At 54.1% G+C, this 20,693-nt stretch overlaps 2 protein-coding genes across 7 annotated transcripts in view; one reads left to right on the forward strand and one right to left on the reverse strand.

The window, feature by feature from the left end:
* Positions 1-17,944, reverse strand: part of PRKAG2 (protein kinase AMP-activated non-catalytic subunit gamma 2) — a 288,527-nt gene extending 270,583 nt beyond the window's left edge. Inside the window, exon 1 of one of the 2 annotated variants that reach the window (XM_082632118.1) lies at positions 17,074-17,944. In XM_082632118.1, the coding sequence (XP_082488244.1) occupies positions 17,074-17,187 (114 nt within the window). In that variant the 5' untranslated portion in view covers positions 17,188-17,944. The remainder of the gene's footprint in view (positions 1-17,073) is intronic. The other variant, XM_082632117.1, reaches the window with a different exon arrangement.
* Positions 17,945-18,056: 112 nt separating this feature from the next.
* The window catches only part of GALNTL5 (polypeptide N-acetylgalactosaminyltransferase like 5), a 134,279-nt gene continuing 131,642 nt past the window's right edge, over positions 18,057-20,693 (forward strand). For 3 of the 5 annotated variants that reach the window (XM_082632129.1, XM_082632125.1, XM_082632132.1), the window contains exon 1: positions 18,057-18,367. Coding sequence is in view for 1 of the 5 variants with exons in the window: in XM_082632132.1 (XP_082488258.1) it covers positions 18,085-18,367 (283 nt within the window). In the remaining 4 variants the exon portion in view is untranslated. Of the gene's footprint in view, positions 18,368-18,395; positions 18,441-18,476; positions 18,648-20,693 lie in introns of those variants that run through there. The other 2 variants (XM_082632128.1, XM_082632127.1) reach the window with 2 other exon arrangements.

A 20,693-nucleotide genomic window follows, 5' to 3' on the forward strand; every position in this document is an offset into this window, starting at 1 on the left:
AAGGTCTGATCATTGCTGTGAAAGAACGTCTGCTGCGGATGAAGGGTGGTTGAAAGCAGAGGCTGTGAAGGTGGGTAAGTGGGGGCCTGGCCAGAGCCAAGAGGACCAAGGAAGTACGGTGTCACATGCAAATCAATGTGAGGACTCGGAGGAGGGAGAAGTCACTTCTTCTGGCTGGTGACGTTCAGGACTCTTCTTTGCTTGCCGCTGGCTCCCTGCAGACCAGCGAGGTTCACAGAGCTGCGGGTCCGCCCATCATGGGGCCGCTGTGCCCAAGGTGGACCCATCAGGAGCTGCAGGTGCAAGACCGCAGACTTATGGTCTGCGATCAGCCTGGAACAACAGCTGGAGGTAAACATCCCGCGCCTTCCGTGCGTGTCCTCAGGGGCCACTTTGCCTGCCCGCACCATCTGGCTGTGGGGCACGGTGGTTCTGCATGGGCACTCAGGTGCCAGGTGGCTCGGGCTTGGGAGCCTGGACTCTGCTGCAAAGATTTTCCCACCTGGAGAATGGGCATCACCTCACAGGTGGGGCTCAGGTAAGCCACTGCACACACGTGTTGGGCGTGCCGGCTCAGTGAATATCAGCTCTTTTTTTTTTTTTTTTTTGCGGTGCGCGAGCCTCTCAGTTGTGGCCTCTCCCGTTGCGGAGCACAGGCTCCGGACGCGCAGGCTCAGCGGCCATGGCTCACGGGCCCAGCCACTCCACGGCATGTGGGATCTTCCCGGACCGGGGCACGAACCCGCATCCCCTGCATCGGCAGGCAGACTCTCAACCACTGCACCACCAGGGAAGCCCTCAGCTCTTTCTATTAGTCACTATTCCTCTTCCTTCCTCTTCAAGGCTGACCTTGAGAATCGCAGGAGCAGTGGAGGTGGACACGACTACCTCTTCCACCTTCAGCACAACTTGGACCTATGTTTCTCATCGCTGGGCAGGAAGGGATGGAGGAGACAAAGGGTAGCAAGTGGCCCTGTTCCATGGAGAGCCCAGCGTGCTGGATGCTCCTCCCGGGCCCCTCTTCGGGGATGAGGGGCTTGCTCCCGGCTGTCAACGGTGCTACAGGAAGACGGTGCCCGCTGCCCCCCCTTTCAAGGTTTGCCTCGGCCAAAGGCTGCCACCTCACCCAAGGCCAGGCCGCCCTCGTGGGTTGCGTGACTGACTAACCCGGCAAAATCTGGGACTGCGGACCGAGGCCCTGGCTGGGAGGGCACTGCCACTCAGCCCCTCCCCCCACTCCCCTGCTTCCTCCCCTCCTCCCAAGAGTCGACCCCAAAGCTCCCCTGCGTGTGACCACCACCTCCAGTACACGTCACCATCCCCACCCAAGTCTGCTCTTCCAGCAGCCCAGCACAGGACACCTGGTGAGAAGGCGGTTGAAGCTGACACTTCTTGTAGCTTCAAGAAATAGGGAGATTATTTGACATTTGCGTGTATGTGTGCCCGGGAGCCTCCGGCTGTTTCAGAGTCCAAGTATTTTAATGACACCTTCTCGGGACTGGACTAGGTGGTCCTTGGTGGACATTTAAATACCCACGTCTTTCCCAACTTGGAGATTCTTAAGGACCCCTTCCCGTCCCCCTCTCCCCTCTCCTTCCCTGTGAGTGTGGGAGGGAGGGGAGATTCAGGGGCACGGAAGTCCTGCCTCCTCGGCGGTCCTGGACCATGACAACGCCCGAGGCCATTGCTGCTGCGAGACAAGGTGATGTCGTAACTCACTTTGGACATTCCTGGGAGTCCTGTGACTCGAGAGTTTTCTAAAGATGAGAAGGTTTGGTCTGACCTTCAAAACTGAAGTCACCTCAGTAGAAGCCAGAAGAGTGCTTAGGGAGTGCCTGCTGCGTGGGACACACTGGCTGCTTTAAGGAAAGGTAACGGAACAGAAATTCCACCTGAGGAGTCCAGGGGGTAGAAGAGGAGCCCCACTTCCTGCAAGACCAGGGCACAAACGACAGGTCCAGCCCGTCCCGGCCCCCGCCAGCCCAGGGGAGTCTTCAGCAGCTCTCAGACCACAGAAAGCTCGGAGAACCAGCATCCTCTGAGGAGGGGCTGGACGCCGGCCAGTGTCTCTCACGTCGGTCACAGACCAAGATTCAGGAAAAGCAGGCCCCTGAGGCTTCCAGCAGGGCGAGGACACCGGGTTAGGGGCAGTGTTGCTGCACCACCGGGGATGCTTTTCCCACTGGTACCAGTGAACACTCACTTGGGACCCAGCAACAAAGCTGGTCCTGAGCTGCACTGGTGGGGGGATGGAGGATGCAGGCTGCCCCCAGCAAGACCAGGACGGACATCATCCCAGGCTCCCAGCCTCTCAGCAGGAAGAGCTGTGTGCGGAGGGGGTGTGAGCCTGCTAGCTCTCCTTGGAAACCTATAGTTCTCTAAACAAAAGAAAACAAGGCAGCAGTAGTCAATCTTGATCTTGACCTTGAAGGTGGAGCCAAGCCCTTCTCCAGGATTTTCACCCACGCACCAAGGGAAGCTGCTGGCAGGGCTAGCAGGGCGAGGTCTGCAGGATGGGGGAGGAGGTTGCCCCGGACACCCAAGCTTCGTGCCCAGAAGGGCCGCCAGCCCAGGGCTGTCCTGGCTCCATCAGAAGCTGAGGGCTTATGACACTTTGTGCGTCTCTCCTGCACTTGCTCAGCCGCTAACCCGCTGAGTGGACTCACCTCCCCACACCTGCGTCCCCACTTGTTTGGCGACTAGGCTGGGCAGGCTTGCTGCGTGGATCTGTGAGACCTGCTGGTCTCCTGCTGGCAGATTCCTTCTCCGGATCGTGGGAGAAAGATGCAATCTGGTGAAGGAATCCTCCTGTTTCTTTGGGGTCTGTATGAAATCCTCTGGGCCTTTCAAACCAATGCCATCTGACCCTCTTCTGTTCCAGGTAAGGGCGGTGGCCTAACGTAATGCACCAGGGGATGCGGCCCCTCCCTAACCAGTCCAGGGTTCAGTGTGTTGAACGATGAGCCCACTTAGACAGCAGTCATCTCGTGGTAGCAGACGGGGCTCTGAGCTTTGCCCGAGTCAATGAAGCCGGGGGACGTGGGACTGGGATTACGTCCCTCTGCCATGCAGTCCAAGACTCCTTCTGTGGTGGCCCCCAGCCCTGCCTGCTGGAACCGGCAGGCATCACAAAATCATGGGATGCTAGACCCGGGAGGGCCCTTCCAACCCCTAATGAGGCTCCATCTCCTCCATCAAATGCTCTCATCCCTCCCTAAATAAGAACTATTAATTAGCAGCCTGAGCGGCGCCCCCAGGCCAGAGAGGCAGGCAGGGGGCACAAGCCGGCACCGTCAGCAGCTTTGGGCCGGTGTGTGTGTGGGGGGTGCTAGGAGGGCAAAAACACAGGCCGGAAAGTGTTTCCGCTTCGTTCTTTGGGACAGAGATCACGGGCCCTTGCAGGAACGCACTTTATTCCTCCACCTCCACTGCCTGCCTGCACACCCTCCTCCGTCCCATCCCCGTTCCCTGGCTCTGTCGCTGGCTCTCCCCGCTTCCGGCCCTCGATGCAGCCCGTTCCAGTCCATCCCTGCGCTGTAGGGGGTGAGAAACAGAAGCACAAACAGACTCTACCCAAGAGTGGCCCACAGCGCCCAAGGCCTTGACTGTGGAAGGCGGCGTAGGTCCCACCTCATATTGGAACGAGCTGAGGACACAGAGGCACAGAGGGGGCCCAGCCCAGACCCCAGCCCCACAAAAGCCCCAACACTCACTCTCTGGAGTTGAGGTGCAAAATCCCCAGGAGAGCCTAAACGGCAGCTGCCCAAGGGGGTGAGGACAGACACACATTAACCCCAGCAGGCTAGCTGCTCAGCACCATCTCCTGGGCTGTCACATTCCAACCCAGGGGAGCACACGACCCCCCCAGAGCCAGCGACTCCCCTGGGGCCCTGCAGGCCCGAGGCAGAGGGCGGGGGAGGTGGGAGAGATTGCGGGAGTCCCCAGGGGTGTTCCGCTCCCAGGTGGAGCCTGCCGGTTTCCATGTGCACACCCACCACCCAAGTCTCAGCAGCCCCCCTCCCAAGACTTGGCCTTCAAGTTCCCGGCAAAGGCCACTTCCAACCACAGTCAGTCAAAGGCTCTACCTCTCAACCCCTGGGGCTCACACTGGCTTTCACTCTGGGGTCAAGGCTTTAGCCATTTGGACTATTTCACTGTAAGGAAATATGCGGAACAAATCTGTAAACGTATTTAGCCAAAGCGCCACAGGGATAAAGAGGAATTTACACTGAATTTACAATTAAAGAATCACTTCCACTGAAAAGAATAAAATTCTGTTACTGTGGGACCATCCCAGAAATCCTGGAGTGGTATGGGAGCCACAGCTATATTCTTAGGGTGGTCTTCCCCACGGGCCCCTTTGTAGTGGAGAGGAAACCAGCATTCCTAGCGTACCACCCTCTTGCTTTTACCCAGGGATCTCATCTCATTCTCCCCCAAGCCCAGTGGGCAAAAGTGGGGACTATGGTCCACATTTTACAGGTGAGGAAACTGAGGCTCGGGAAGCACCAGTCAACTGCCCAAGTGGACACCGAAGCAATGATGGCATGAGAATTGCAACCTTGAAGTCTGACACCCAAACTCACCGCCCTCCACCACGCCCCCCCTTTTACAGAGCAGGTGAAAACCCTCACGTTTTCCCTGCTCCCACAGACGATTCTGTCTTCGAGAACGTAGCACAAATGACAGCTAGGTCCAGACTGTTGCCGCAGTGGGTGGATGCTCCCACCTCCTATGGTTCGAAGGTCGTGAGGCCGAGGGGCTGGTGCCTGGCCTTGGACCCATCCACCACCCGCTCCCTCCCTGCTTGCTTGGCATCTTTCAGTCCAGGCGCTAGACTCGCTTCCAGTCAAAGGATTACTGTGTCATCTAGAATACCTCCTGGCAGATTTATGATGTTCTAACTAGTCAGTGAGCCTGAGCAAAAAGCCCAAATAACTTTCCCAGGTAGGAGATGGAGGGGAAAAAAAACTAACACAGCAACATTCCTGAAAATTACCCTTTCATTGAACCAACAAAACATGGTTTATCTGAAACTTTTCTCTTTCCGTATTTGACTCCCGTAAGATTTGTAAACAGCTGATTGACCCAGCTTTTTCGGAATTGGTTCGTAGAGTTAACTAAGCATCTGGATTCTCAAAGACTCACATTTTTTCCCCTTCCCGCGGTGTTGTTTGGCTTCTGCACTTTCTCTCCATCGTTATCAGCACCAATGTGAGGGCTGCTCACATGGGAGATGGTTTCCTTGGGGTTGGGACAGGAAGACATAGAGGCACACCATCCTCAAAGGAGCCCATGTTCTAACTAAGGAGACAAGGGTCCGGCCCCCACTCGCCCAACCTGGGACAACTCTGAAGGGCCATCCCAGTTCCAGGGGGTCAGCTGAGGCCAGCTGTGACCACTCCACCATCCAGCTTCTCCCTCTGCCCCATTGGCTTTCTTTCCTTCCCCCACCACTGAAGGACCAAAGCTAGAGGCACAGAATCATTGGCTAAGAATGATTTTTAGGTGAAGGTAACAAAGATCGTTTCAGAGGTAGATCATCATTACACGAGGAATATAACCAAACATGTCCATTCAACTTTAAGTCGTATTTTATTATGGTCATAAACGCAGTGCCCGCACGCCAAGCCTATGGAGCTGTGCTCTGAACCTTCCCTGAAAACTGTCGTCACCACGTCTAGAGAAGGAGGGTGTGGATGGAGTGCGGAAGCCAGTGCAAGCCTGGAGCCTGGATCCGCGCTGAAAGGACTCCACGATGGCTCACCGCTGCCCACAGCTTTGATTTTGAGCCAGTGCAGAACGGAGCTGCTTTAAATCGTTTCCTGACCTACGCCGAGGTGCAGAGAGCTCTGCAGGGCATCACGTGGGCCAGGCAGACTGGGCTCCCCGGAAGCCCTCCTCACCTGCGCCACGAATGCCCGCCTACCACAAAGGGTCTCTTTTCTTCCCAACATTCCCCCGAGAAGAAAACCCGAGTTTTCCTCCCTGCTTTGCCACTGGCCAGTCATGTGACTCTGGAGGCGGCCTCACCTCTGTTCCGGGAGGCCACCACGCAGGCTCCAGGCCACTTCTGCACCTGGCGGGAAGACTCCCGGCCGGGTTCCTCCCTAAACCCAGTTTGGTACTGTGGCCCAGCATTTCCCTGTGTCTCTGAGCCGAGAAGATCCTGTTACCTGTGTCCTGAGGTCATTTCAGAAATCTCAAAATACACTTAACGAGCAAAGAAGAGTGGTGAAAAGTTACCTCTCCGTTCTCCTGCCACTGGCCTCTCCCCAAGGGCACAGCAGCTCCCCTGATGCTCACCCACCCTCAGTGATGAAAGGGTGGGGGGCCTATCAAATGTCAGCCTCGGGAGGACCTGGGGTCCCCACCCTCGCTCACAGCCCCTCGACGCCCACCTGACCTTGGGACGAAGCAGTGTCCATACGATCATGGTGCCTGAGCCGAATGGAGACCTTAGACTGCAATCCTTTTTTATAGATATGACATAGAAAATTACTATCTAGCAATCAATTATATGATTAATGATAATATATCATTAAATATAATATTAATTATATGTCAACCTGTTTAAGGTCTTAATATATTAAGTATCTACTAGAAAGTAATATTTAACAATTATAATTAATGTTATAATTGAAATACATAATGTAATATATATAACATGTAATATATTACATATAATTATATATAATATATCTGTGTGCATTGTTATATATAATTATATATTATATATAATTATATATAACAATATCACATAATTATAATATATAATTATATAGTAACAAGATTAACATACTGATTATTATATAATATTAATATTATTAATTATATATTATATGTATTTGAGAAAGATAAATGGGGTTTTTTTAAGATTTTTTTTTTGATGTGGACCAATTTTAATGTCTCTGTTGAATTTGCTACAATATTGCTTCTGTTTTATGCTTTGGTTTTTTGGCCGCGAGGCATGTGAGATCTTAGCACCTTGACCACGGATGGAACCCGCACCCCCTGCATTGGAAGGCGAAGTCTTAACCACTGGACCTCCGGGGAAGTCCCAGATGTTTGCTGTTTTAAGTCACTGTTTTGGGGTGTTTGGTAGCAAAAATGAACCGATGTGGTGACTTGTGCCACGGCTCCCCTGTAGACTCTGAGCCTTGTGAGGGTGGGGGCCGTGCCCCTCCTGGTGGCAGTTTTACTCTCAGCCTTGCCCGGTGCTTGGCACACAAAGAAAGGGCTTTTGGCGAATGTCTGGTAACTCAGTAAGAAGCAGCCCCACAGTCATGTGAGAGAGGACTCAGCGCAGGATTTCTTGATTCCTGGTTTGGTGTTCACTCTAATACTCAGTTATTTAAAAAAACAAAAAAATGAGAATGAACTAGAGAATAAGACCTATGAAATTATAAAAGGCAGATTCTTTATCTTCGAGATGGGAAGGGTAAATAACAGCCTTCAATGTCCTTCATGTAAAAGGGAGCAAATAAAGACCTGGTCAACCCCAAGGGCAAACCCTCGGAAGGCAGCTTGCCAGACCAGATATTTCGTTCTCCGTGTGCCCATCATGGGGGTGGTGTCTGTGCTGCCCAGCAGTCTTGCCTCCCACCCCAGGCTGCCTGGACCATTCACGGGCATCCAAACCCTGGGGCTGGGGCAGGGCAGGGACATCAAAAACCCAATTAGGGCTTCCCTGTGGCGCCGTGGTTGAGAGTCCGCCTGCCGATGCAGGGAACACGGGTTCGTGCTCCGGTCCGGGAAGATCCCACGTGCCGCGGAGCGGCTGGGCCCGTGAGCCATGGCCACTGAGCCTGCGCGTCCGGAGCCTGTGCTCCGCAACGGGAGAGGCCACAACAGTGAGACGCCCGCGTACCGCAAAAAAAAAACAACAAAACAATTAAACACCAGAACTTTCTTGGCAGGTTGGATTAGAATAGTTGTGAGCTGTGCACACACAGCCCTTTCTCTGTGATGAGGATAGTAACACTGATAATGACCATAATGGTATTTCACAGAGTTAGTTTGGAGATAAACAGAGGCAGCTCACACACGCGCACACCTGGCACCTGGGGCAAGTGCTCCATCAGTATTAGCTAAATCCGATGACAACGTGCTGTCCCAGATCTGATCATCAGTAACATCGATCGGTCACAGCCACCACGAACAAAACTACCTGTCGGGCAGCGTCTGACTTGCTAGGGTGTTCATTACACAATATCCCGTGGACAAGAATGGGGCCAGGGAACAACACCGGAATGATCACTGACCCCAGCTGTGCTGTGCAGGCAGGGAGCCTGTCGTATGAGGTCCCTGGGGCCCCCGTAACACAGTACCACAAACAAGCCGTGTGTATTTAAAACTACAGAAATTCTCTCACAGTTCTGGAGGCCAGAGCCTGAAATCAAGGTGTTGGCGGGGCCGCACGCCCTTGGAAACCTCCAGGGGAGGGTCCTTCCTTGCTTCTTCCAGTCTCTAGTAGCCCCAGGGTTCCTTGGCTTATGACGGCATCACTCCAATCTCTGCCTCTGTCGTCACATGATCTTCCTTCTGTGTCTCTGTATCCAAATTCCCCACTTTTTATAAGGACGCCAGTCATACTGGTTTAGGGGCCCAGCCTAACCTCGTGGTAACTTGATTCCATCTGCAAAGACCCTATTTCCAAATAAGGCCACGTTCACAGGTACCAGAAGTTAGGACTTCACCATAGCTTTGGGGGACACAGTTCAGCCCATGACCCTATTCACCTTTGTATCCTCAACACCTAGCACAGTACCTGGGAAACAGACATAAATGAGCTGACAGGTTTCCCAGTCCCAGCTTTAAAGGTGCCCAGCTGTAAACATGGTCCCAGCAACCTAGCTCTCCATTTCTTTACAAACTGAGTAGTTGGGGCCCCACTTCCTAAAATTCCAGCCCTGTCACGTCCTTCCTCCTGCAACCCCAGCACCAGCGGAGGTCACCCCAGTGCCACCTGCGCCTGGCTCTGCACCGAGTCCCCGCCGGGCCCCCGCAGGAGGCCGGCAGGGCTGCGCGGCTCCCACGGCTAGGACCCGGTCTCAGCCGCATGGAAAAAAGGCTGGACTCCTGGGGTGACCAAGAGCAAATTGGTCTTTGTTGTACATTCATCAGCAACTTCGCTGCCAGGTCAGAGTATATCAAAACACAGAGGCCCTGGCACGAGCCCCAGAGCCTGGATGATATCTGATTGGTCTGTGACAAGCCATGAGCTGGCAGAGGAGGGCTTCCTGTCAACAAGAAGGAAAGGATGGGGATCAAATTATTTTCAACGTAGGTAGAGGAACAAAGAGATGAGATTTGGGTTAACCATTCCGATGCAGGGCTAAACCAGTCACACGTGAGAAACCTTCCTCCACTGGAGGGGAAGCCTGGCTGATTAACCCTCAACCATTTCCTCTGGTTCAGCTGCACACACCCTGCAGTGGGGTCTCTAAGAATTCCCTGTGGTTAACCCTTGGGGATATAGCTTCACTCCTATGTGGCTCTGCCCATCTGACAGCAAGGTCACGGTCAATTGACCAAGCAAATTAAGGACGGTTCCAACTCAGCTGCGCAGCACTTCATCGGCCTTTGTCTGTCCCAAATTTTAAAGACATTGACCACATTCTGACATTTGGTTCGCTGTCCTGGGATATCAAGACAGGCTGGTTACGGTCTGGAAAGAACTGGGAGTCACAGGCATTCACATGTGCTCATACTCACTGTTCTGGGTCAGAGGGGGGTGGGTGGAGGAGAATGGGGGAAAAGAGGGCTGGATTCTAACCCAGCTCTTCCAAGGGTCTGTGGCCTGTTCGGTGACCTGAGTAGCCCCATAAAAGTGAAATACTGCCCAGAAACAGACGGCGCTGGCAGTGAGCTGAATATACCAAGACAGGAAAAGTAGAAGAAAATAGGCAAGAAACAGCATCCTTTAAGAGCACATTTATTTGTCTGGATGGTTTCAGAGGACACAAACTGACGCAGAAGTTAAGTGAATGAAGTGTGAGCAGGTGAAAAGCGCTTGGCAAGTAAGAAGTGCTTCCAAGTCCTTTCCTGAGTCATACTTAGGTCTAAAGGGAAACCCCTGAGTGCAGATCACCAACAGAATCGTTTTGCTGGGCTTTATTTCAGAAGGGCAGTTCAAAGAAAACAGGCAGGGAAAGATACTTGTGAAGCACTGAGAACCAGAACGCGTTTATGACGTGTGGAGAGATATAATACTGAACACACACTGTATTGGGCTGCTGCTTCTGCTGCTGGAACCTCAGCACTAGCGATGTCCTTTTGGTGCAATAATGATCCCCAATGTAAATGGTCACATTTATCATTAGGCCACTATGCAGTGTTCAGAGCCTGGTTTACACAAGGATCTTGGACCCTCCACGGACAGGTCCTGGGGGAGAGTGGGAACAGGGCAGCAGAGGCTACACTTGAATAAAGTGTCACCCAACCATGAAACGGGGAACGTACTTGTTCTCAGCTGGGCCATCTGTAAAGTGGGGACAAGAGGACGAGACAGGGAATCCAGCCTGCACGTACGCCCAAAGTCACTGGACGTGATTCTGCAAATCCACGTGATTTGAATGTGGTCTGCTTAGATCACTACGTGAGCTGGTCCACAGCGGTCTGTGCATGGTCTGCAGGTAGAGTCTTCAAGGAAGGGGACCCCTAAATCTGTTCTCTGCCTGCCCACGCCCCCCAGCCCAGCACTGGACTGTGTTTAAGTGGCATTCAGCCAATGTGCAATGCCCACGCTGCAGGAAGCCCATGCACTGTCAGCTGTGCTCTGCGAGCTGCAGAGAGGCATCCAGGCCTCATTTATAAACCCCGGAGCCACAGGAGAGTTCCAGGGGCTCCATCATTGAGTACCTTGACTCCTGAAGGTCCCAGTATCATACTCTGGGCCCTTCTGCAAATTTCTCCTGTAGGTATTCAAATGTCACATCAACTTAGACACCTTTTACTAAGTTATAGGTTCATACTTTAGATTTAACATTTATTGAGGGTCAATATCATTAGAAAGAGCTATAGGAAGACCACTTCTGCACCTTTGTAAAACTCCTGAAGACACATACATATATAAAAATCTTTGTTTTTTCGTAGAAGGATTCACACAATCACTTCTTTTAAGAATTTAGCACAAGAGGGCTTCCCTGGTGGCACAGTGGTTGGGAATCTGCCTGCCAGTGCAGGGGAGATGGGTTCGAGCCCTGGTCTGGGAAGATCCTACACGCTGCGGAGCAACTAAGAACCTGTGCTCAGGGCACCCAAGATGCACCAAACCACTGAAGGGCTAAGTCAAGAAACACTGCAGTGAGGCCTAACAGGCTGGCCCATATTGGGTTACTCAGGCTGGGGGCCTATCTGGACATTCATCTTTATTTGGGAGCCAGAAATATTCCACCTTTGTTTAACAGTCAGCAGCCAAGGATCTCTCTTCTCAATGACAGCTGAAAAAGTGCAGATGATAGACAGACAGATGGATAGATGGATAGACACATGGATACTTAGATGGGTGGATGGACAGACTGATAGAATAACTCACGGGGCCAGAAGAACGGATCAGTGTTACGCTGAGGAAGTTGGAAATCAATTGTTTTTTAAACCCCTGTAGGCACAGGAGTCACCTGGAGAACTTACCAGAAACAAAGAACCACAGGTCCCACTCCCCAGAGACTCTGACTCAGCAGTTCTGGGCTGAGACCTAGGATTTTACATTTTAAACAAACACCAGGTGGTTCTGCTTAAGCTGGTCCACGAACTGCACTTTGAAAAACACTGCCCTAAACCCTAACCCAACAAATCTTGCTCCAGGTGGTACAAACTGACCGAGGTCAAGGCCAAGGTCAAAACTGACACCCCCCCCCCCACTGTGCCACCCAGCGTCCCCTTTCTCTTCAACGAGGCTTCAGTCCAGGGTGTCTCGATGGTGTATTGGGCAGTGAGCAGTGCTGTCACTGGGTCCTCCAGTCCCCGGGGCAGAAAGACAGCTCCCATCCTCACCCACATCTGGGCAATGCGCCCCTGCCCCATGCACTGCCCTAGCAGAGCGGATCTGATTGGATGGAGGCTACTGGTCACCGGCCCATCGCCAAGGTGAAGGGCGCTGGGCCTCCAGCAGCGTGAGGCCTCCCTCCGGAGACACCACAAGCAAAGGCATCCCTAGTGGCAGGCCCAAGCCAAGCTGTGTCTCCACAACCTTCTGGGACAGGCCAGCTGCCCCTAGCCCTATTTTTAGACTGTCTCCAGGGACTGTGAAGGATTTCTGGAGCACCTCTCCCAAGAGGCCTGGGGACTTGTGCATTCTGCCAGGAGTAAATATAGGGCCACTACCTCGGATCGAGTCTGACCCCCTCCAGCTGCCTCAGTGTCCCCATAGGCTCCTGTGTGGGTCCTTCTCTCCAAAGCCCTCCCTGCCCCCTTGGCCTCCGGCTCTGTCACTGGCTTGTGAACAGTTCCAGAGACTAACAACACAGTCAACGACCCAGCCAACAGCCATCAACTAAAATATGTCTAAGATACATAAATTTCAGCATTAATAGGGAAAATAATTTTTCTCGGACAAAAAGGAGGCAAGAACATACTTACTCCCAGCAACGGCTTCTCTGGCAAAGTGCTGGCAGATTGCCACACACAGCTAGACTTCTGATGAGGTATCTTCTAAAAGCGTCCCCACCACCTTGATTATTCCCACTTTACATTACGGATGAAGGCTGAGGGAAGAGAACCCAGGCGAGGTGCCAACTCACCAGGACTCTGAACACTACGCCCATCTCGCTACTTTTAAAGGCCCAGTGCAACCCCAGAGAAACCTGCACTCAGGCTTTCCTCTTCCTCTTCCTCCCCTCCCCTCTCCTCTCCTCTCTCTCCTTCTCTTTCCCCTGACAAGATCCGAGAGGGTTTCCCATAAAGGTGATCCAAACTGACACTAAAATCAAGCAAGGTTACACCCTCCATTAGGCCCAAGGGCCATTCTCCCTACGATAGAATTCAATGAATAAATTACTTTAGTTGGTAACTCTGGGTCTCCACTACCCGCTGTCACCCAAGTCCCTAGAGTATCCCCTAAAATTGATTCCTCTTTTCTGGTGGCTCATGGCACAGCAGGCGCTATTGGTAGAAAGGCAGAGTGAAGATGGTTAAAGATAATCAGAGCCTAGGATGAAGGTTTGCAATGATTTCCCCCAACATCCTTGGTCATGGTTCTGTTCATGCACCAGATACGGGGGTGGAGACAGAGTCCAATCGTGTCCAAAAAGGACACAATCCAATTCCGTAAAAAGACAAAAGCTGCTTGGACACGGGAGGTCCCAGGAGGCCTCATCACTGTGAGTGTCACTGGACGCCACCAAATGACCCCACCCACAGGACTGCCAGGCCACAGTGTCTCCCAGGAGTCACTCTTTAGAATCCAGAATGTCCTGGTGCACGCTGCCACCAAGCTAGTTCTCACAAAGTGTTGTTTTCATCACCTTTAATTGCTTCTTAGTTTAAGTCCCCCCCGCCCAAAACAGTGAGACAACGACTTAGATCCAGTCATTTATCCCAGGGAGCAGGGCCAGCGAGGTGGGGAAGCCAGAACAGCCAGGAAGGGTGCATTACTGATGGTCGGACCACCACTGTGGGCAGCAGGGGCTGGGCCCTGCTGCGACCCCGAGGCATCCTGCAGAACCCATGTCAGAACCATCACCCCCAGGGATGGGGAGGCTGGGGAACAGTCCCACCTGCATCCCTCCCTGCCCGAGGGTTGCCCCTTAGGGCATAATCCCAATCCCAGCAGTTCCAGCCCAGCCTGTACTCAGGCTGAGCTAACTGCCCCTATTCAGGAGGGTTCCTTCAGGAGCAAGAAAGACACAGTGAGAAACTGTGGTGTGGAGTGGAGCTGTCCAGCAAGCCTGCGGACAACGCTGGGTGGGCTACGGGCACACCGGGCAGGGCACCAACAGCGTCTACTGTAGCTTCTCAGTGGCTTCAGGGGACATCCTCATCCCCGGGCCTACCTTCCAGGGAGGGCTGCCAGAGAAGATACAGGACGCTAGTTAAACTGGGATTTCAGATAACGATGGGTATTTTTAGTATAAGTTTATCCCAAATGGTGCCTGGCACATTCATATACTAAAAAGTTGTTCACTGTTTAAAATTCTCATTTAACTGGGTATTTAGTTTTGTGGTTTTTTTTTCGGTACGCGGGCCTCTCACTGTTGTGGCCTCTCCCGTTGTGGAGCACAGGCTCCGGACGCGCAGGTTCAGCGGCCATGGCTCACGGGCCCAGCCGCTCCGCAGCATGTGGGATCTTCCCGGACCGGGGCACGAACCCGTGGCCCCTGCATCGGCAGGCGGACTCTCAACCACTGCGCCACCAGGGAAGCCCGCATTTAGTATTTTTATTTGCTAAATCATGCAATCCAACCTCAAGGCTCTCCTTGATCTGGCCTTGATGTATTTCTGATTACTCTGATTCTCAAACCCTTTCTTCCATGAAAAGGGGCTCTTGCCTGGAGTTGGAAGCAGTCCTCCAACTCCCCGACTCCATGGGGGTGCTCAAGCTGGTTCCCTGGCAGGGGTAACCCCTGCCATGTCTCTGTCCTGCCTACCACCTCTGGGTCTAATGTCTCTCTGAACATGTCTATGTACTGCCACCGCTCTCTTCTCTCCCCTCTGAAAGCAGGTACTGCCTGTACTGGTCACCTTGTGCCTTTGGGTCATCTGCTAACATCTGTCTGAATGCTGTATTTTCCCAGCTAGAGTGTAACTCTCACCCAGCCCAGCACAAGGATCAACAGGTAATTATTAGTTGGTTAGTGAGAACAGCCCCCCGGTCCCCCCCAGCAAATGCAAGCCCTATGAGGTTGGAGACAGAGCCCCTCTCGTTCACCCCTGGATCTCACCATCAAGCAGCACAGCATACGTGTCGTGGAATAACTGAGAGAACAGAACTTTCTGTAAGGGCTGCATCACGCCAAGAACGTTGTCTAAATCAGCCAAAGTCATCACCAGCAGCAGGAAGGCTGGTCGGAGTATTCCGACTATATCGTGGCTTTTCCGCATTCACAGCCTGGCCGCTCAGTCCCTTTCCGGGTTCTGGATTCTGTCCTACACCACCTCTGGAGAGCACCCCACACATACTCCTATTTGAGACCGGCCTCACCAAACGTAAATACGATATGGCCTGGGCACTGGACAATGTCATTTTCTTTTCTCTCTCTTTTAAATTAGGTGCTCTGATGTAGATGTAATAGCCATGCATTCATATAACACTTTGTATTAGTAAGAGCTTTCTCATGAGTTATTTTATTTCAACATCCCTGAAAAGTAGGCAAAGCAGAATTACTATCTGTTTGACAAATGGGAGAAGCTGAGTGGTTAAATGGCTCAGCCAAGTGATGACTGCCGAGGGAGGTTAGGAGCACCTGTGTCTAACTCTTTTCTTTTTTTTTTTTTTGCGGTACGCGGGCCTCTCACTTCTGGCCTATCCCATTGCGGAGCACAGGCTCCGGATGCGCTGGCTCAGCGGCCATGGCTCACGGGCCCAGCCGCTCCGTGGCATGTGGGATCTTCCCCGACCGGGGCACAAACCCGCGTCCCCTGCATCGGCAGGCAGACTCTCAACCACTGCGCCACCAGGGAAGCCCGGGTCTAACTTTTTATTTACAAACATGGCTTAAAATGTCTCACATCAGCAATGTAAACAGGAATATCTCAGTTGCATATAGAATGTTTACTCAAAGGAATGCTTCTTCCTGCATATGTGGGTCATCACCCTGGTGGTCACACAGCAGGCAGGGGTCCAGTCGCCTGCTCCCTGAGCTCTCCCCTGCCAGGGAGGGCTGGCCACCCTTCCCAACTTGGGGCTGCTGCCTAAAGTACCCATCAGATGTCTGGGGCTCCCGGGACTCCCTACCCTTCCTGGCCAACGTATGCACAAAGGCCTGGGAAAGAGGAGCTGGGGTCAACAAACACAGGAGTGAAGTGCCTAAGGAGGTTCGCAGCAGAAAGTGTGTGACCAGCTGCCCTCCCCCAGGCCCCATGCTGCTGTCAGGAAGGATTAGCTTTAAGGAGGTGTCTTTAACAAGGTGTCATTGGAGACAGCCCTAGAGGGTGGGTCTCACCGCGCACCCCAAACCCGTGCCCAAGACCCTCATCCGTGATGAAAATTGCATTTCCCACGGAGCCCTCGTGTGTGTGTGTGTGTGTGTGTGTGTGTGTGTGTGTGTGTGTGTACATTTACTTGATTGGTGAAGGATGGCGGGTGTGACCCAGTTGGGGGTTTCCTTCCGGTGCAGGTAAGGGCTGCGCCGCACGTCCCCCCACGGGGAGGCTAGGGAAGGCTTCGGGGGCCACGGGCTACCTGGGCAGGCAAAGCGCAGGGTGGGTGCACGACCCCGCCCGCCGTTCCCTCCAGCTGGACAGTCAAGCAGCTGACCGATCGATGTCGCCAAAGTCCGGGCCCGGCTGCCGGCGTGGTCAGGGCTGAAGTTCGCGAGGGCCCTGCACGCACGCCTTAGGCAGTCCCGAGCCCCCAAGGGCCTGAAAGGTGCTCCCAGGGTCAGGCAAAGGGGCCGGCTGCAGAGGAGTCTCCAGCCCCCGGCCCAGAGTCACCCGAGGGAAACTGGGGAGCAGGGGGGGTCCATTTGAGGGCGCAGCTACACAGCCAACGCCCCCCTCCCCCGCTGTCCCCACCCACCGCCCCTCCCCTCAGTCTCGGGCAGCGGCGCGCGGCTCCACCTCTCCAGAGCGCAGTCCACACTGTGGTTTTTCAACAAAACAACACTACGCACCGCCCCTCCGCCCCCGCCCCAGCGCCCGCACGCGGCGGGATCCCGTGCTACGCACAGCCCGCCCCGCAGCTCCCGCCCCCGCCGCAGAAGGTCGCCGAGCCCCGGCCACACGTGGGTGGGAAGAGGGATGGAGCCCGGGCACAGCGGCCCAGCTCGGCCCTGCGCCTCCACCCTTCCCCAAGCCGCCCGAAGTGACAGGAGGGGCACGCACGGCGCGCGCGGGGCGTCCCGCGTTAACCGCTTCCGCGCCGGGTCGGAGCGACGCGAGGGTGGGGGGCCGGGGACGGCGGGGTGGACTCACCGGAATGTGCACTCGCAGCGAACGGCGCTTCTGGCTGCTGTTCTTCTTGCCGCTGCTCCCGCCGGGGCTGGAAACATCCTTCTTCTTCTTGGTGTCCATGGCCGCGCTTCCCATAACTTTAACCAGAAGTTAATTCCGGGTGACTCGTTCCTGGAATTCGGTCGTCTCCTTCCCAGCCCGGCCCCAGCCGTCGGCCGCGAGCCGCACGCGCTGTTTACTGTCCTTGCACCCTGAAGACACCGCGTGGGGACTTCCGCGGGGAGGGAAGGTGGAGCTGGGGTGGCGGTCGGCGGGAGCGCCGAGTTCACGTGTCCTCTTCCTCCTACCGGCTCTTCGGATGCGAAATCAAAGCCAAAGGCTGTCCTGGTTCTGGTCTCTCGCTGGGCTACGCGTGGCAGAGGTCTCCCGCTGGGTGACAAAGTTTTCTTCCTTTTGCAAAGCGAAGCAACATTTTCCACCCTCTCGGCTCCTCCCAGATTCCCAGAGGTAATCAGAAAGGCAGGTGCAATTAAACACGGCAGTTTGGGAAGCAGCCCTCCTATGCCTATGCCTAAGTGGAAAATGTGGCGAGAGCCGGACGGTTTGTATGTTTATATGACCCTCCACCGGAGAATAAACCAGCCCGCAGCCTGGAACTAGGTCCGTCCTCCTTTCTGGGCGAGAGGGAGGGAGGGAGGAGGGGAAGAGGAGGTGCAAGCGCTAACACACTTCGCAACTGGGCTGAAGCTCGACTGCGAGCACGAGTTCTGGCGGCCGCCCTGCCGGCCGGAGGGCGTGCGGGAGCCCCGCGGGGAGCGGAGGGCAGGCGCCCGGTTCGTTCCGCCGCCTCGCCGCGGCCCGGGGGCCCGAGGGGTCAACGAAGGGCCGGGCCTGGCACCGACGCAGGCTCGCGGCGCGGTGGACGGCGGCGTGCCTCGAACAGGAAGTGCGCGGCGTGCGGCGCGCCCTCCCGCTCCGCCCGCCGCCCCCCGCCGCCCCCTGCGGCCGCGGCGGCGCGGGACTCGCTCCGAGATGATTTCTGACTCATGTCGTCCCCTAGTGTCTGTTTATGCCTCACCCCCTGAAACACGCACACGCGCCCTGTGCCCCGCAGACCCGGCCGCGGCGGAAGCGCGGGTTTCGGTGGGATGCGCGCTGACCCGCACGTGCTTCTCGGAAAACCGCGGCCCGGGGCCCTCCCCGCCGGCGTGCGGACCTGAATGCGCACTGAGAGCGGGCGGAGTGCGGGTTTTCACCCCCACCCCGCCGTACCCCACCCCACCCAGCTTTGCTCAGGTTCACCAGGGGATCGGCGGTAAGTGTCTGGCGCGGAGTCAGCAGCCCGGCGCCGCCGTGAACGCGGGGTTCCTAAGACTGCGGAAGAAAAGGTGGAGGAGAGGGCGGTAAACCCCGCGCGAGTCCCTCACGTGCTGCCACGGTATCAGCCCTCGCGTTGCCCGTATGGCACCGCCCGTAGCCAAGGGCCGGTGGGGCGTTCTCCCGGGTGGCGGTGCGCCCCCCACCCGCCGAGGTGGGCCCCAGGATGGCGAGATTCTCACCCCCCCCAGCCCCCTGCCCGCCTGGCTGGGAGTAAGGTGAGTGCTCGGTCGGGAGTCGCCTCCACTCCTGCTCTAGGTTCTGAGGATAGAGTGGCCCCAAAAGTCACTCGAGCGCCCTGAATGCTGACGTCAGCGCTGATGCTCCCCGTAATCAGTGGGGCAGGGAGGCCACCCGAGAAAGAACGGGACACAGGTCGCTTTGGGAACGCTCTGGGGTCTGTGAGGTCCAGGTGCAGAGATTCTCACAGTTCTCTCCTGGGGAGGAGGGTGAGCCTGCTTTCAGGGCCACCCCTTAGGCGGTGCCCCTCACCCAGCCAGGAGGAACCCTGGTTCAGCCATCTTCCCTGTGTCCTTCTCCCATCCGAGTTCCTGCGGTCTGGGTGGTGCCGTGGTTTAGAGGGGTGGGTTTCTGGTGGGTTTGTCTTCCTCTTCCTCCCGGCTCTCCAGTCCAGAATGGAGCCAGACTGAAGACCCTCCTGGTCCTGGAGTAGTGCTTTCTGGACACAAGGTCGCAGTGCTCTGGAGGGGACCGCACCTGGGTTCAAAAACCCAGTGGCCATCCCTGCCCCACAGGTGTGGAATTTCTCGCTTTGACCTTTTTCTGACTGGCTGCCTGCAGGAGTATTTCAGGAGACTCAGGGTGCTAGAAACACTGGTTAGAAGTAGAAAAGGGTGGACCTTCAGCCTGTGTGATGTGGTATAAAGACCACCCTTACCCATTCAAAATGACTCCCCAGCTGTCATTTAAATTTCATCTCTTCAGTTTAATGTTTTAGTCCCTATCACAATGATAATTTGCCAAGGCATCCAGATCACTCCATTTGCTGAGAACGGGTTTGAAAAGGAGAGATGGAGAACCAGGAGGGGAAGTCCGGGAGCCACGGGGAGGCCCCTCCTGGGACGGATTCAGAATGAGGAAGCCGCTGTTGTTTCTCACACTGAACGCTTTGCCTGAGGCCTGTCATGGTTGAAGGGCCTCGTCTAGCGATTGTTAGAATACGTAGTTTTGTCAGTTGATTTGAGTAAATATGCCCGATCATTCATTAATAAAATTCATTTGTTTTCTGAGTTTGTTTTGTTGGAGTGCAGACTTTACTGCCTGGGAATCTTAAATCAAAACATTTTACCGTATTGCCTGCATTTCAAGAGCCCTCTCCTGTTTTTGGGTTCCACATGTTAATTTTTTTTTTTTTTAATTTGGGTGTTTCTTATAGATGGGGGTCAGAAGAAGTTTACCATTTTTTTCCTTCTGAAAAAGTATTAATAAATTCATCATATATCTTCCAAGCAGTGGAGTCTTAGAATGGAGGGGGCACATTGCATTGGGATGCCCTCCAAAACCCCTTCTCTCCTTCACCTGGCTGCACAGTTTTTTAAAAAAAAATATTTATTTATCTATTTATTTGGCTGCACTGGGTCTTAGTTGCAGCACATGGGATCTTTTAGTTGCAGCATGCAAGCTCTTAGTTGCGGCCTGCAGGATCTTGTTCCCTGACCTGGGATCGAACCCGGGCCCCCTGCATTGGAAGCACGGAGTCTTAACCGCTGGACCACCAGGGAAGTCCCTGCACAGTTAGCGAGTAGCTAAATGTGGCATGCCCAAGCCACAGCATCTCTATAATGACCCCTGACATCTACTGTTTCTGAATGCCCTGACCTATGACTCCCTTTGCAAAACTAATGCAATCAAATATATGCTGAACAAAATAGAAAATTTTTGAATAAAGACAGCATTACTGAATTTGCCTTTTGCCTTAGGCTCCAATATTGCTCAGCTTAGCACAGTTACCAATCCCGTCTTTATGTAAAATTATGATTTTTTTTGGTATAAAATGAAGTTTATAGATATAATTTTTTTCCCCAAAATCAAGCAGAGGCTCTTAGTGGTCACCAAATATCTATATGATTGTTTACATTTTCCAGTGCCCTGGCAGTTAGGATAGGAATATGTAATTAATTCTGGCCAATGAAATGCGAGTAGAATTAGTAGTAGTATTTCTGGGTCAAGCAATGAAGAGTTAGTATGTCTGCCCCATTTCCCTTTTCCCCTCCCGCCATGATCTTGAAGGCCACACGATCTTG

The sequence above is a fragment of the Mesoplodon mirus genome (genome assembly GCF_964341445.2).
Source record: "Mesoplodon mirus genome assembly, chromosome: 9".
Taxonomy (NCBI): domain Eukaryota; kingdom Metazoa; phylum Chordata; class Mammalia; order Artiodactyla; family Ziphiidae; genus Mesoplodon; species Mesoplodon mirus.